This window comes from Ictalurus punctatus, chromosome 10 (assembly GCF_001660625.3).
Source record: "Ictalurus punctatus breed USDA103 chromosome 10, Coco_2.0, whole genome shotgun sequence".
NCBI classification, from domain to species: Eukaryota; Metazoa; Chordata; class Actinopteri; order Siluriformes; family Ictaluridae; genus Ictalurus; species Ictalurus punctatus.
In genome coordinates this window covers 13,697,732-13,715,273 of record NC_030425.2, presented here as the reverse complement: position 1 = coordinate 13,715,273, position 17,542 = coordinate 13,697,732, and the positions used below count along the sequence as shown (strand labels likewise).

Here is a 17,542-nt window from a genome sequence, read left to right as displayed (position 1 = left end):
ACCAACAACAACAATAACACCAGTAGCAGCAGCAACACCACAAACAACAACAACAATAACAGCAGCAGCAGCACCAACACCAACAATAACAACAATAACAACAGCACCACCACCACCAACAACAACAATAACAATAACAACAGCAGCAGCATCACCACCACCAACTACAGTAGCAGCAGCAGCACCACCACCACAACCACCATCATCAACAACAACAACAGCAGTAGCAGCAGCAGAATTAGCAGGAGCTCCGCCACCGCCACCAATAACAACAATAGCAGCAGCAGCACCACCACCACCAGCAGCAGCAGCAACAACAACAACAACAACAGCAGCAGCAGCAGCACCACCTCTACCACCACCACCAACAACAATAATAACAGAGTGGCTGATAAAGTGGCTCATTTGGGGGCGGGGGACAATATGTGCACTTAAAGACATGCCACCTGAATGAAAGCAAAACAGTGACGCAATCATTCATTCATTGGTTCGTTCACCTGGGTCATTCAACTTTAACAACTTTATTATGGTCTAGGTGAATCTGGAGTTAATCCCAGTAACACTGGGTGCAAGGCAGGTGAATTCACCCCTTGTTCGCACGTAGAGGCACCTTGAAACTGGAGGAGACCCAGATAGACACAGAGAGAACATGTGAAACTCCACACACAGTACCCCAAACTCAGGATCGAACCCTGCAGCTATGAGGTAGCAAGGCTAACCACTGCTTTGTTGTGCTGCCTACAATGACACATGCTAGATTAAAGCTGCAATCAGTGAGTTGGTGCCCAAACCCATTCCTGATGGACTGGATCCATCCCACTTTGAAGACTCCCCGGCTCCACGACACTTCATAAATCCCCCAAAATCCCCAAACTGAACTACAGTAGACTGTAGATAAAGAGTGCCTTGCATACGTATTCACCCCTCGAACGTTTCCACATTTGGTAGTGTTAGAATCTAGAACTGAAATGGACTTAATTGGGATTATACAGTCAGGACCATAAGTATTTGGACAGCTACACAATTTTTGGCCTCTGTACACTACCACAATGGATTTGAAATGAAGCAATCAAGATGTGATTGAAGTGTAGACTTTCAACTTAATTCAAAGGGTTTAACAAAAATATTGCATTAACTGTTTAGGGATTAAAGCCATTTTTTTTTACAGTCCCTCCAGTTTCACAGGCTCAAAATTAATTGGACAAACTAACATAATCATAAATATTAGCATTATTTTTAATACTTGGAGGCAAAATCTTAGCAGTCAATGACTGCCTGATGTCTGGAACCCATGGACATCTCCAAATGCTGAGTTTCCTCCCTTGAGATGCTTTGCCAGGCCTTTACTGCAGCCGCCTTCAGTTGCTGCTTGTTTGTGGGATTTTCTGCCTTCAGTTTTGTCTTCAGTAAGTGAATAAAATGCTCATTTGGGTTGAGGTCATCAGATATTTAAGAACTTTTAATTTATTTGCCGTAGGAAGCTCTTGAGTTGTTTTTACAGTATGTTTTGGGTCATTATCCATCTGTGCTGTGAAGCACCGTCCTGTCAGTTTTGCAGCATTTGACTGAATCTGAGCAGAAAGTATTGCTCTATACACTTCAGAATTCATCCTGCTACTTCTATCAGCAGTCACATCATCAATAAACACCAGTGAGCCAGTTCCATTAGCAGCCACATGCCCATGCCGTAGCACTTCCTCCACTATGATTGACAGATGATGTGGTATGAGTCCTTCCTTTCCTTCTTCCTATTCGTTTCTTTCCATCATTCTGGTACAAGTTAATCTTGCATCAGAACTGGTCAGGTTATTTTATTTTATTTTATTTTATTTTATTTATTTATTTTTTTAGCAAAGTCTAATCTGGCCTTTCTGTTCCTGAGTGTTACCAGTGGTTTGCATCCTGAGGTAAACCCTCTGTATTTACATTCATGAAGGTGCCTCTTGATTGTAGACTTTGACAATGATACGCCTACGTCCTCGAGAGTGTTTTTGATTTGGCTAGATGTTATCAAGGGCTTTTTTCTTCAACGAGGAAATAATTCTGCATTCATCCACTTTTGTTGTCTTCCATGGTCTTCCAGGCATTTAGGCACTTAGCTCACCACTGCATTCCTTCTTTTTAAGAATGTACCAAATTGTTTATTTGGCCATTTCTAAAGTTCCTACTATCGCTCTGATAAGTCTGTTTTGTTTTTTCAGCCCATTGATGGCCTCCTTCACTTGCATCGACACCTCTTTGGACTGCATACTGTATTGAGAGTTCCCATGAACAGCTACCAAATGCAAATTCAATACTTGGAATCAACCCCAGACCTTTTATCTCCTTAACTTGTCATGAAATAACGAGGAAACAGGCCACACCTGGCCATAAAACTGCTTATCAGTCAATGGTCAATCCTTACCACATTGACCCTTTAACAAAATGTAGAAGTGAATACTTATGCACTTAAGACAGTGTATATTAAAGGGATCAGACATCCAGCACTGAATTTTCAGAAGGAAACTATGTTGCCTTTGGTAGCGTCAGCTCTTTACAGCCCCATTTAAATGTGGTGGTTGGATTACATTTGCATTATTTGCAAATACTAGGGTGGGTCACGTGACCTAAAATGACATCATATTTTCTTTTTTTATTTACACATAGTATGTCACAAAAAAAGATGTGATGACTTTCAAAATGTTACCAACAAATAATAATGCACCCTGTTGCTGACTTGTAGCTCATCTTCATGCAGATTTACAGTAGCAAATGTTTACTTGCAATTAAACATGACTTTAATGCAAGAATAGTGACTGAATAAAACTCAAGGCAGATGTAAAAGTCCGCACTACTGGTATTTTTGCATTTTTTCTTCTTTTTAAAAATCATAATAAAATCATTCTAACCTTAAAACTTTACATTTATTGGTTCGTGATGACTTTTATTTCTGAAACAGAATCTAAGGCAAGCATCAAAATACAACATTACAGCAAATGAATCATTTTATTCATTGCTTTGTTAATAATAAACATTGCACCGCTGTATGTTAATTTTTTTTTATACATAGAAAATTTTTGTTAAGAAATAGCTGAAAGGCACAAATCGTTTTGCACTATGTACATCTCAACATCAGATATAAATACACAATGCAAAGCAAACGGCAGACTAAAAAGGACAAACCCCAGATACATCATCTCAGTAGCACGGTTTTATCTCTTTGCGTTAACAATAAATTACTTAAAAGTGATATAACAGATTATGCTGTTTTATAATACATGGTTTAAAGGGATAGAACAAAAAAAAAAGTCTCCATCATACCAAAACTTTTACATTTTTATTTTAGTGCAATTTTACACAGAATAAATGACAGTTTATCTAGTCATGGAGGTTAATGTAGAGTGCAACATCATGAGGGTGTGTATAACATATTCAGAACTCACGTCATCTCATGTTAAAGCCCCAATCAGAAATCAGTGACTGAGACAGCAGTTTCATAGATATTTTTGTAGAATAATAATAATAATAATAACACCATTCTTATTAGTGTACAACATGTACATTCTTTTGAGTTCAGCACTTTTTAAAGGTGCCATATTGAATTTGTCTTAAACAACATGAGATGGAAGATTCAAGGATACTTATTCGGCTGTAAAATCAATCTGATTGGGGTTTTAATGTTCTTCATTTGCTGGAAAACAAAGACCAAATAAAGGACCACAGGGCTGGAACCATAACTCCATATTGTTCTAGTATATTCACGAATATGAATGAAGACTGGGATGTGCCTGGGAAAGTTTCACATGTGTCTGATATAGAAAACAATACTGTCTCCTACATGTGAAAAAAAACGTTTAGAAGCAAATACACAACATGGATCTGAACATCATTTATCTGCAGAAACGATGTGTTTTTAATAAATAATATCTAATCTGAGTCTTTAGCTAGTTTGGCAGAGAGACTAATTAATAAGCAACTTTTCATGAGCAGATAAACAAAATTTGCTTCATGAAAATGTGTCTCTTTTTGCACGCAAAGCCTGAGAGAGTGGCCGAGTGTAATATACTGATAAAACCTGCACGCTGGGCATGTATTAGTTTCAATCAGGATAAAAAAATAAAATAAAAATACAAAAAACGTCAAGCAACACCACTAAAATTTCTTCCTGAGATAAAGGATCTGGTCAGATGCTCTATAATGTAATTTACTACAATATTGAAACGCCTCAATCAGGAATTATTGAAGGACCCATCCACACCCACCCACCCCCTCCCACACCCACACTCCCACACCCACACAGCACATTCAATTAATCACAACAGTGTGATACTGTAACATCACAATACACAGGTTTGTCAGAACTAGTCCTGTGACTATGCTAATGCTGTGTCCCTGATTTCTGATTAGGGCTTCAAGTTTGAACTTGGGTCAAAAAAACAAGAAAAAAAAAAAAATAAAAAAAAAAAATATATATATATATATATATATATATATATATATATATATATATATATATATATATATATATGTTATTGACAATATATTAATCTGGTGCGGAAATACAGAACAGTGCAATAGTATGGTGCAAATGATTTACTTAAGGCTGGGCAATATGACTACAATATCAATATTGTGATAAATCAGGCCACAATACACTTTTTTGTTGAGTCTGAGAGATCGCAGGTTTTGTGATTGCAGGTTTTGTGATCGCAGGTTTTGCTTCTCTTAGAAACAAATAGCTGAGTGTATTATTTTTTATTCTCCCTCCTTATTGTGTCAAACAATACATTTTTGTATTGCATATAATCATTCATATTCACTTAGTGCTTTATCCAGGTCAGGGTCACAGAGCCTATCACAGGGCACCTCACACACACACACACACACACACACACACACACACATTCAGACAAACTTCATGTTTCTGAGAGGTGGGGTGAAACTGGAGAACCCAGAGGAAACCCACACAACACAGTAAGAACATGTGCAGAAACTCCACACAGGGCAGCCGATCTCTGGCTCAAACCCTGGAGCTGTGAGAATAACTGTTTTGTGCTAGCAAACCTAATGATAGTGTATTATGTATCCAGAATTGTGATATTTTTGCCACATCACCCGCCTCTACTTTGTCTTGTTTGGGTTTGAAATAATTCCTCATCTCCATTATGTTTCATTTTCTTCCTTTTGTTGTATAGGTTGTCTACACATATAGAATGAACAGAAGCTCCCGTTAAGAAAAAAAAAAAGATAATTTACTATAAATAAAAAGAAAGATATTGCAAGAGATCCCATCACCCAGATTATATAATATTTCTACATCTCTGTACTGCATCCCTGTTCAGCTTTTTGGTCAAGTCTTGTTGGTCAGTTTTGTTGGTCGCAATCTCTGAAGCATTTTTTACTTTGCTTTTGTTCTGTGAAACCCAAAATATGCACACACTGAGTGCATCGTAACTGCCCTGATGGGTATGTGTGTATATATATATATATATATATATATATATATATATATATATATATCCATCTGTAGGCGTCATACTGGGTGGGGTTGAACAGATTCTTTGCGTTACCTGAGAGCAAACAATTAAGAACAGGAATCACATTTTTAAGATTAAAAGCTGAAACTGAAAATGTTGGTATCTGCCCTGAATCACTACTGCGTCAACTCATTAATAGCAGAAGCACAAATGGAGTAATTACTCTGGTGCATAAAGAAGACAGAAGCATGTTTGAGGACATTCAGGTGGACCAGTGGGGTTTGTCCTACTCGCTCACCAGTCCAGTAATGAGGTCAGATAAATAAAAACAATAAATAAACGCATTGTATACAAATATATACTGTACAGATGTCTGTTTACAAGACTACATTTCCCTAATATGTTCAGAAGGCACTGTGTTAAACAGTAGTCTGTTATCTTGCTCTCAGCAATCGTAGGAGCCGAGTGTGACAGAAAGCTATAGAACATATAGAGCAGGTTTGGGTGCGGTTCTCTTCGGTTTGTACTCTTCCAGTTTTGGTTTCAGCTTGACAGACGTTTCAGCCAAAGAGATGACGTGTGACAGAGATGTGCCAGTAGAGAGCAGTGTGACTCAAATAACTGTCAATATTAGACTCGTTTCAACACTTTCATGCCAGTGTTGGATTTTTAAGCCCTAACAGTTGTTTTTTTTTTCTTTTTCTGATAATACAAACAAAGAAAACATTTAAACATCTAATCTGAGTAAATGTGGGCAGATAGCAGGTTGGTGGGCTCCCTCTACTAAACACTGCACTGCAAAAAGAGTCATCTTAGCAAATGAAAATATCTTGAATATAGTCACATTTACCTCTTATTTCCTTTTACAAGATTACAACAAACCAAATATAAGATTACTAAAACCTAGTTCTAGACATTTTATTCATTTCAAGCTTGATAGTCAAGCTTGACATACAGGTACATCTCAAAAATGTTTAATATTATGGAAAAGTCCCGTAATTTAATTTAAAAAGTGGAACGTTCATATATTCTAGATTCATTACAAATAAAGTGAATTATTTCCAGCCTTTTTTTTGTTTTAATCTTGATGATACAGCTTACAGCTCGTGCAAATCAAAAATCCAGTATGTTAAAATATTAGAGTAAGGAATTTATAATACAGAAATGTCGCCGTGTCACATTGCAACCTGGGCTTCCAGAACACCTCAGCAGTGCCACAAGCTGATCGCCTCCATGCCACGCCGCATTCATGAAGTAACTCGTGCAAAAGCAGCTCCGATCAACTATTGAGTGCATAAATTAACATACTTTTCAGAAGGTTGATATTTCTGTATTATAAATTCTTTATTATATTTTTAGATACTAGATTTTTGATTTCCGTGAGCTGTAAACCGTAATCATCGAGATTAAAACAAAAAAAGGCTTGAAATATTTCACTTTATGTGTAATGAATCTAGAATATGAGCATTTATTTCTAGAAAGAAGCAAAATGATCTGACAAGTGTACAAGCAAATTAGTAAAATATGCCTACAAATAGGTTTAATAATCTTAGATTTGTTTAATTGTAATCTTATAATAGGAAATACTAGACAAATCTGACTATATTCAAGATATTTTCACTTATACTGATGCCAGTTTTTGCAGTGTGGAGCTGTCTAGCGTGTGAAGCAGTCCAGTGCAGGTCTGTAACACACACTAAACAGATTTAGTGACACACCAAGCCAACTGTTGAGAGACGGAGCCCAACTAGCACCACCATCTGTAGAATGTTTGCGACATTCCAGTCAGTCCTGATTGTGCTGAACCGATATTAGATGCCAGAGGAATAGAGTTCTCTGATTGGCTGTTCATCAGGAGAAAGGAAACTACAAGTAGGCAAAGTAAGCTAACATTCACTTTGAGTATGATCACACACTCTTAGAGTACCTCATGTCCTGCTCATCTGGCAACTTTTTGCAAATTTTCTTCCAACAAAATGGCCGATAGGAGAGATTAAACAGATTCATAGTGACGAGAGGTCAAAACTGTATACCACTACAAGTGATATCAGAGGTGCCAACAAGACAATCCTAGAAGGCAGAGAGTAAAAAATTACCATAAAAACCCCTAGTGTATTCTAGTGGATTTTTATTCAAGTGGACTTTTTTTTTGATTCAAATTTTTTTCCCAGTAAGAAAACAGCAAGTCAGACACTCAGTGTGACTGCTACAAAAAGCAGTTCAACTCGTATGAATTTGCCTAGAGAGTGGAGCAGGTATGAGTCCTAAAACCTGGAAATGAGTTCGCATTTTAGCACTATCTGTTCCATCGTCCTGAAGTCAATGGGGTTCTGAATGGGGTTTTGGTTGAATGCCTGAAATAAGGTCTGTGGTTTAACAGAAGCTCAAGATATTTTCACGTTTTATTCTACGACATAAAATACATCAGTAATACCTCACTTGTTATTTTTTAACACTTTTATGTGTCTTGAAAAAGACGGTTGCTAACAATTGGCTAAATGGGACTACGCCGAACAGGAAAAACTCATCTACTACAGTGGCATTGTGTTTATACTCTGTTGCTCTTGCAAACTATTCCAGCTCAAACTTTCCAACTTGTACATTTATCAATTTATAGTATTTTCCAATTGTAGTGTTTTTTAAAATAAAGATCGAAAGAGTTGTCGGAAGCTTAGCGGTGGTGACGCTAAAGTCATGTGACCATGGTGTAGGTTTATTGCCTAACTTTTGCTTTTTACTTCTGCCGATTGTATTTTGGCCTACAAAGGTATGTCATCCCAGCAGAACTCTACTGGTCACAAGAGAGAGTCTCATGAATTCCAGCTAAAAAAAATATTCACCTCGATAAACTTTACCAAATGAACTTAAGTGAATTTCCTTTTCTGACAGGTGAAATTTATTTCTGTTTTATCTAGTAGCTCCCGTAGTGTCAAAAATCATAAATGCTACGGCTAAACTAGAGATTGGCACCTCTGTGATATAAGGTGGTAGATGGTATACTGTTTTGACGTGGCATCTAATACAGTAATATAAGAGTTGGGACATACAATACCGTATCTTCTACTTTTCTTTCATTTTTATTAAGCACACAGACTAGCCCTGGTATGAAGAGTTTCACCTTTCACACAGGCACAGAATGTGCACACTTGTCATTCAAGTTCAATTACCTGAAGAGGACATGAGCTAACAGGATCAGCCAATCTGCTCCTTTTAGTTGGTGCTAATCTGACTATGTCAGCTTGGTGTGTCTCTGTGCGACCAAAACCCAACAGGCCTGTTTCACACACTAGGCTGTGTTTAGGACAGATGCTCTGACTCGGGTACTCTGAAGTGAATGACAGACTGGTCTGAGCTGCTCCTCAGCATACTGCTCAGCACCTCTTTGGCGTCGATGGCGGTGTCGTCGCTGCAGTTAGCAAATGGGTGCTGGTCCGACGGCGACAGGGAGGAAAAGAGTGGCAGTGAAGAAGAAGAAGACGATGGAGTGAGTGAAGGAGAGAAAAGGGATGACGAGGAGGAGGAAGGATGGATGGTGGAGGTGGGGAAGAGGCTCGTTGGGGCAGGTATGGCAGCGTGTAAAGAGTCCGATGAAGAAGAGGGAAGCCCAGAGTGGCACTGTGGTTGTTCTGGCAGCGAGTTGAGAAAGTTTAACAATTCCTGATGCGCAGATTCTGGTTGACTTTGCTGCTGCTGGTGCTCCTGTGGGAAAACCATGCTGAAATCGGTGACAGGCCCAGAGAGGACGTCTGTTCCCGTGCTGTGTGTGGAAAGGTGAGAAAGGCCGGGCATTGTCAGGTCCAGGACACCATCAGGGTAACCGAATAAGGGGCTAGGGTAAAGGGTGAAAGAAATATCCCTCCGACGTTCTTCTAACATCCTCTGTTCATCCCGCCACTGGTTCTGAGCCTTCAGCTCTTTCTCCTGGCGCCTCTTTTTCACATCCTTATCCATACGGTCCAGCTCATCTCGCACTTGAGCCACACAGTTCTCTGGGATCTTTATTCCTGAGCGGCGCAGAAGAGGACACGAAAGAAAGCATGAGCAAAATTCAAATCAAGTCATTTTTTAAGAAGCGAATATATAATGACATGTTCACCAAAGTACAGCAACTTATTAATTAACAATTAATTTGACATCAGTGTCCCCTCTAAAGCTATACCTCCAAACACATGCACGCACTGTCTATGCTTAAGTGGCTGAATTCTAGTGCACAAGGAAAAGCTTTCTGAATGGAGAGACAAAATGACTAACAGGCGACTATGCACGCCTCCTTGTCCGATTGGTTTGGATGTTCTTTACAGAGCTTTACAGAGTTTCATTTCTGAACATGTATTTAATTAACATCTGCTGAAATGTGGGGAGAGCTTCACCAAGTGTCCTGGCTGACGGCCTTTAGCTGATACAGAGTAAACACGACACCATTAAACTTTAACTGAGTTTGCGGAATTCATTTGAGAACTGAAGACATTTCAAAGCAGAGCATAAAAATAAAGTGGTTCCAAAAAGTGTCATAGGGCTTAAAACCGTAAAACCAATTGTGGATTTTTAAAATGTTATTTTGCCCTATATTCATCAATTTGAATCATTGCAAATTCCTACCCATGTGCTAGTGTCACTCTGACTGATAGGCGAATTAAAAAAACCTAAATAAAAAAAAAACCCAAAACATTCCTCCTGCCCACTTGACCGTTAGGTGTGGATTATCCAGCTCCAGTAGTCTAGTGGACACTCACCCACTTGTTTGTGCTCCCTGGTTTTGAGGCGTACGATTTGCAGGATGCTGGAGCTGGTGATGTCTGCCACCACGTCAGCTACACGCTTCCACACACACAGAAGAGCACCGCAAAGGACGTGGTACTGCCGCAAGCGCATACCCTGCAAACACTCCTGGCCCTCGTCGACCTTTTTGCACCTCCCGTTCCTTCACAGAACGTGCACACAAACACACATCGAATAAACAGCCTGTTTTGAAAACATTTCTATGCTTGATTCATTAATATCAATCATTTAAAAAGACAACAGTCTTGTTCTTCTGCACGCTTTAGTAAAACGCAATGACTTTAGCATGCTTTGATATGTGTTCTGACATAAGTGCAAGCAGGGAAGAAATAGTAGTTATGATTAGAATTATTATGGTAGGGGAAATGATGAGATTCACACTCACCAGTTGGCATGGCTACATTTCCTTAAGGAGAACGTGAACTGATTCTCCCAGCTTTCCTTCGCATCCTCTGGAGTCACCTGCAGTTCGATTGTTGAAAACATCACTCACCATTTGTTATATAAAACAATGTCACATGAGACCTCTTAGTATAACAGTCAAAGTGAAGGTTCATAGATTGCCACCATAAAATGGTGTTATGATGCTTGGTCTCAAGACTGACCAAGACACTCAGTGACTTTAAGAATACATGGACATCCGGCCCAGATTATCACTGCCACGATACTAGTATTATTCAGACAGGATAAGACTTCTGCAAATAGTTAAGTAATGTTGCTGGAGGACGTCTGTAGTAATTATGATCGACTCACACGGTCTTCTAAAAAACTGAATGCGTACTACACACACCTCATGTTAATTGTTTTGTTCTTTAATATAAACACTTCTTAGGGGTTGTGGTTCATCAGTTGGATCATTAGTAGTGCACATCACCATAATATGTATGTAGGCTTTACCTGTGCTAGGAACTTAACTAAAACCTCCAGAAGCATCCCTACTCTAACAAATCCTTTTGAATGTCTATATTTTATTGTTCTGCATTTTAAACTCAGCCAATACTTGATTTCCGGGAGTTTCTCTATACTGAAGAATAAGCACAAAACCCCTTTTCCCCCACAGGATACAATATATATTACATTTACTGATGATTTTATAGTAGGTAAAACATGATGTAATCTTTCCAGATCCGTGCGCGTGCAGTCTCTTAAAAAAATATGAACATAAGACTCATTCAAACAGAAAGGATTAGATCACAGTAAAAATAAACAGGGATAGAAAAACAAAACAGACCTTGTGGTACTTCTTTTGGATTTTCTCCAGATTCTCCGGTTGCTTTTGTTTGCCCACATTGGGTTTGTAGACAGTCAGGTTGTGACCTCTGCCCTGCTCGGCCAGCAGCACACATGGGTGACTCCCTCTCAGCTGCAGGAGAGACAGACACCAAGGCTCACAGTCTGCTACCATGTCTTTGCGGTAAAGTGACCCCTAAGCACTGACATGTGATTTATTTATGTTTCCTGTCCATGCGTTTGTTCAGAATGCTCTAATAATGAACTCAGGTTCACCCCGGTTATCCCTCTCTTTCTTATTTTCATAGGACTGATAATAATGGAATGGAAGCTGAATGGAGATGTGGGAATGTGAGATGGCCTTTGGTTTCTGCTTCAGAGACACACCTTGTGGGAGATGTAGAAGCCTTCGTCTGGGTTGCTGAGTGTGTGAGCCTTTCTGAGAGCCTCTTCCCAGGGCATGCCTCTGTCGACACTGATCTGCAAGGCACAACAAAGCGTCCACATCAGAGGTGGTATAATTAGAGGAGACTGACAGACAGCATTGGGTCAACTCCTTACAAAGCTGCCTTATTCTGAGACTAAACCACAAAAGGAAAGGAGCTTTGCGTATAACTCTAAGCGACGGTTGATAAAACTGGTCTGTGCTGCACTTGCTGTTAATTTAAGCTGTCTGTTAGTAGAGGAAGAAGGAAATGGAAATCATATTCCAACTGAGCCTTTTCTATAAATTTTGCAGCTTGTGAAACAATGTCACATTTGTTCATGGTGTTGAAACAGCAAATGCGACCAATTCTCTGTTAACTGTTGGTGCACATACTGTACATGCTGTGAAATGCAGATGTTATCTGAAAAGTTCACATTTGTGAGCACATATCATTCAGAGCAGTTGTTTCACAGCTATTTAAAAAAGATAATAAAAAAAATCATAATATAATTAATATTAATAAAAATAAAATCACTGTCCTCTTACTGCTATGCATCATTAAACTTGCATGGTTCTTTAAAAAAAATGGCTCCAGATAACAGAAATAAAAATGGTCCTAAATGGGTGATACCCATGGGTGATATGGTTTGCTTCTACAAAGAACCAGTGAGGAACTCTTTACTTACACATTTATCAAGTGATCAGTGTTATTTGTTGCTGTTGAAGCAACTTAAATAATGAAGAAACGAAAATATAAAATGTAGTGTTTTCATGGAATTTGTAATAATTATCCAAATTATAATACAGCAGTGGTAAGCTTGTGAATTTTCATGTAGCTTATTAAAGATTTTTGAGGGTGTTTTCTGCATCTGAGAAAATGGAAAGGAATCCAAGTAATTATAAATGCAGAAAAGGTCTTTATTCCTTAAAATACTTTACTTGCTTTCTCATGAAGCCAAGTACAAACAAAATGACTGCTTAACACTGTGTATGTGAAAAATTCACTGCCCATTATTGGCTCTGGTTCTATTCACAGGAAAAGATTGTGTATTTCAGCGTCTATCATTCTGCATAACTGATACAAACAGTAGGAGCACAATGAATTATGTGTTTAATCCAAACTGACCTTATAGAGAATGACTTGGCCTTCCTGTGGGTTGCCTGGAGTCAGAAACTTCTCTTGAGTCTCGTTGGATATTTCATCATTACCAGGAGCCAGATCTGTAAATGAACAGTACAGGACACATGATATTACAATACAACCGCTCTTTGTATTGTAGGTTGTATTTTAAGGGAACAGCATTAAATAGAAAGTTACAGGAATGCTTACCCAAAATCCCCATATCATATTTGCCTTCCTTCTTGTCCTTTTCAATCAGGTACTCAAAATTGTCACTGAAGTACTGAAAGAGAGAGTTCTGCTTGTGCACCTCCAGACCCAAAATACGATTGAGGAACTTAGTAATGGTGCAGTCTGTCGCAAACAGAGGTGAAGAACAGAGTATGAGGTCATCTGTATTTGTATATACGTGTATGTGTATCGAATATAAAGAGTGGAGACCTCACCTTTCTCAGGGTTGATGCCAAGGCGAGCCTCCTTGCAGAAAATGCCAACATCCATCATGCCTTGCTTCATGTCTACCAGTAAAAAAAATGTGGAAATGTGCAAATCAATACCTTCAAAGGGTCACATAAATTACCTTATTAAAATATACAGAGAATAATTACAGGTTTGAAATATATAAATATCACACAGACATCCACATTTGCAATTCATCACATAACATGCATTAACACTGACTATAATTCCAAATGACATTAAGCCTACACTTCTCCTCAACTACTACACACAGACACACACAAACTAGTTTTACCTCTGAAGAACATGGCATCACCACCTGGATAGCCCTTGGGAGGGGCCACCTTACTCTCAATGTGACCCAGAATGGCTTTGGTGATCTTCTCTAATGCCCTGTTACCATACTGGAAAGGAAAACAAACACACTCGTTGCTTAGTCTAGAACTTGTTCAGATGAACATCTGCATATATGTTGCAGATAAGATGTTGACTCACTTTATTTTCAAAGTTGTACTTGCTCAAATCTCTAGACTCTGTTGCTCTTCTGTCACCGTGCGTTAGAGCTCCCTGTGAGAGGATACAGACATTCTATAGTTAACAACTACTTCTATAGTTAAAAACAGTCTGAATGTGTGGTCAAATTTAGCTCCGTGCTCAAGTGCTAAGCTCTTGCCTAATTAAAATATATTATAATATTTCACCATGTCAGCTGCAGTCCACTGGAGGTGTGTTCTAAATTACTGCTGCCACAAAGAGTTTAATAATCTACTTAAAAGCCTGAGCAGCGTCAAACATCAGGCGGAAACACCAATCAGCAAATATTAGCTGTGAGAAAAATTTAGGTTATATGGATTGGCTTAGCTTAAAACTGTACTAGGTAACACTCTATCAGCTTCGCTTTTAGTTAGACTGAAAGTGAGTAGGATGTCTCAAATCCTGAGCATTGCGTCCTATATCAGTTTTGACTTCCAAAATGACTAATATGACCTAATTGCAAGTGGTAGACCCCTTTGAAGTGAGAAACAAGATCACTTCCTCTACGTGGGGAGATAGACAACAGAGATGACCTCAATGCCCGAGTACATACAGCAATTCAGTATGCAAGGGGAATATTGTATATTACGATACGATAGAATATATTACAGCAAACACCATATTAGGATAAATGTGATCAATCTGAATGTTTATCTACTGATGTGCAGTGATGCTCTCTTTTAGGGGACAAGTGGACATAAACCATGGCAATAAAACTGTATACTTTTTTTTTGTATTGTGATGTGAAAAATTAAAGCAATCAGACATTAAGCTATGCGGCGCAGAGTTTCAGCTACCAGTGTCCACATGATTGTTTCTTATTAGGACATAAACGTCAAAACCTCTTATGTCTGACAAATATAAATCAGCCGTAAAAGCATAAAGCAACTGTGGTGTAAGCTTGAGAACTTTGCCACAGTCTAAGATCCCAATATGATATTGACTGTAATGGCATTATAAGATGCACATTGACAGAGGTGAGCCACAATAAATCAGTGTGTCAGCGGCTAGACGGTGCATGTGAGTGTGTTTGTGACATACCAGGCTCTCCAGCCTCTTAGCCACAATAGAAGCAAAGCGTCTTTCGCCCGCCAGTTCAGAGATAAGGAAGATATACTCTGGTGCTGTGACTTGGTTGGAGCGGTGAGTGCGACCTGTGTGAGAGTGATGAAAAAAAAAGTACAGTTTGCTGTTTATGGGTCTGTGGTTACAATGTCCTCCTTTACGGGAAGCTGACTCTGAACACTAGATCCAAAGGTCAGCACTGGTGGAGTTATTATTATCAAGTCATTACTGAAAATGTCAAAGGTGAGATCAAGAAACTCATTTGAAGAAAAGCAGGATATATACACACACATACATACATTTGTGTGTATATATATATATATATATATATATATATATATATATATATATATATATATATAAATAGATACATAGATAGAGAGAGAGACAGAGAGAGAGCGAGAGAGCGAGAGAGAGCAGTTTTCCATTGCATATGCAAAAACAAGAACTGGACCAAACAAAAGTCAACAAAACTAGTTCACGTTGCAGCAACTGTACAGAAACTGGAACGATCACAGGGACAAAAGTAAAAGTGAATGCTTCATCATTGTAGTGCATAACAATATGGAGTAAGTGCTTGGAGTAACAGTTGTTTATTTGTGTGGATGGATGTTTAGTTAAAAAGAGCATATCAGCCAAAACAAAACTGGTGCCGAAAAGATACAGTGGTGCTTGAAATTTTGTGAACCCTTTTGAATATTCTATTTTTCTGCATGAATATGACCTAAAACATCATCAGATTTTCCCACAAGTCCTAAAAGTAGATAAAACCTCATTAAACAAATGAGACAAAAATATTATACTTGGTCACTTATTTATTAAGGAACATGAAAAATATTTCATATCTGTGAGTGGCAAAAGTATGTGAAGGATTAGCAGTTAATTTGAATGAAATTAGACCCATTAAGTTGAAATTAGAGTCAGATGATTTCAATCAGTCGGATGACAATCAGGTGTGAGTGAGTGCATTATATTTAAAGAACAGGGATCTATCAAAGTCTGATTTTCACAACATGCGTGTGGAAGTGTTTTATGATAGGAACAAAGGAAATTTATGAGGACCTCAGGAAAAGAGTTGTGACGCTGTTGATGATGTGTTTTGTTGTCTGTGCGTTTTTCTTACTATATTACCTCCAAACAGAGTTTTTAGACTGACGGTATTCTTAGTCCCTGACCTAGTGAGCTAATATTGGGATGTATTTATTGATAGAGACTTTAAATCACTTCTGGAAGTAACTCTGGATAAGGGTGTCTGTGAAATGCTGTAAATGTAAATGTAAAAACAGTCTAAAGAGTTTGGACTTCACCAATGCACAGTCAGAGAGATTGTGTACAAATAGAGGAAAATCAAGACCATTGTTTTCCTCCTCAGGAGTGGTCGACCAACAAAGATCACCCAAAGAGCAAGTTGTGTAATAGTCCATGAACTCACAAAGGAACCCAGGGTAACTTCTAAGCAACTAAAGACCTCTCTCACATTGGCTAATGCTAATGTTCACGAGTCCACCATCAGGAGAACACTGAACAACAATGGCAGGGTTGCACGGAGGAAACCACTGCTCTCTAAAAAGAACATTGGCGTCCCTCTGCAGTTTGCTAAAGATCACATGGACAAGCCAGAAAGCTATTGGAAAAATGTTTTGTGACTTGATGAGACCAAAACAGAACTTTTGGTTTAAATGTTTGGAGAAGGGAAAACACTGCATTCCAGCATAATAACCTTATCCCATCTGTGAAACATGGTGGTGGTAGTATAATAGTGTCTGCCTGTTTTGCTGCATCTGGGCCAGGACGGCTTGCCATCACTGATGGAACAATGAATTCTGAATTTTACTAGCGAATTCGAAAGGAAAATGTCATACAGCAAGACAAAGACCCTAAGAGCACAAGTTGTTATACCAAAGAATGGTTAAAGGAGAATAAAGTTAATGTTTGGGAATGGCCAATACAAAGTCCTGACCTTAAGCCAATAGAAATGTTGTGGAAGGACCTGAAGCAAGCAGTTCATGTGAGGAAACCCACCAACATCCCAGAGTTGAAGCTGTTCTGTACTGATTAACAGGCTAAAATTCCTCCAATCTGATGTGCAGGACTGATCAACAGTTACCGGAAACTTTTAGTTGCAGTTATTGCTCCACAAGGGGGTCAAATCAGAGGTTCACATATTTTTGCCACTCACGTATATGTAATATTGGCTCATTTTCCTCAATAAATAAATTACCAAGTATAATATTTTTGTCTCAATTGTTTAATTGTGATCTCTTTATCTACTTTTAGGACTTGTGTAAAATCTGATGATGTTTTAAAACATCTCACAAACTTTCAAGCACCACTTACAATTTAGTCAACAAATACGGCAAGTTGAAAAATCTGTACCATGACAAAACAGTAAGTTATATAAAATTTGTTTGTGCATATAATTTACACAGAACTAATCATGAACAGTGCTGCTTGCACTAGCTTCTTTAGTGT

At 38.5% G+C, this 17,542-nt stretch overlaps 1 protein-coding gene across 4 annotated transcripts in view; it reads right to left on the bottom strand.

Annotated features, from left to right (window-relative positions):
• Positions 1 to 2,902: 2,902 nt before the first annotated feature.
• Positions 2,903 to 17,542, bottom strand: part of si:ch73-63e15.2 (protein strawberry notch homolog 2) — a 70,372-nt gene continuing 55,732 nt past the window's right edge. For all 4 annotated transcript variants that reach the window (XM_053683372.1, XM_017478160.3, XM_017478162.3 and 1 more), the window contains 11 exons: positions 15,047 to 15,159; positions 13,967 to 14,038; positions 13,767 to 13,875; positions 13,459 to 13,530; positions 13,223 to 13,366; positions 13,019 to 13,113; positions 11,853 to 11,945; positions 11,467 to 11,598; positions 10,621 to 10,697; positions 10,190 to 10,377; positions 2,903 to 9,460 (listed from right to left, as the gene is read on the bottom strand). In XM_053683372.1, the coding sequence (XP_053539347.1) occupies positions 8,754 to 9,460; positions 10,190 to 10,377; positions 10,621 to 10,697; positions 11,467 to 11,598; positions 11,853 to 11,945; positions 13,019 to 13,113; positions 13,223 to 13,366; positions 13,459 to 13,530; positions 13,767 to 13,875; positions 13,967 to 14,038; positions 15,047 to 15,159 (1,802 nt within the window). In that variant the 3' untranslated portion in view covers positions 2,903 to 8,753. The remainder of the gene's footprint in view (positions 9,461 to 10,189; positions 10,378 to 10,620; positions 10,698 to 11,466; positions 11,599 to 11,852; positions 11,946 to 13,018; positions 13,114 to 13,222; positions 13,367 to 13,458; positions 13,531 to 13,766; positions 13,876 to 13,966; positions 14,039 to 15,046; positions 15,160 to 17,542) is intronic.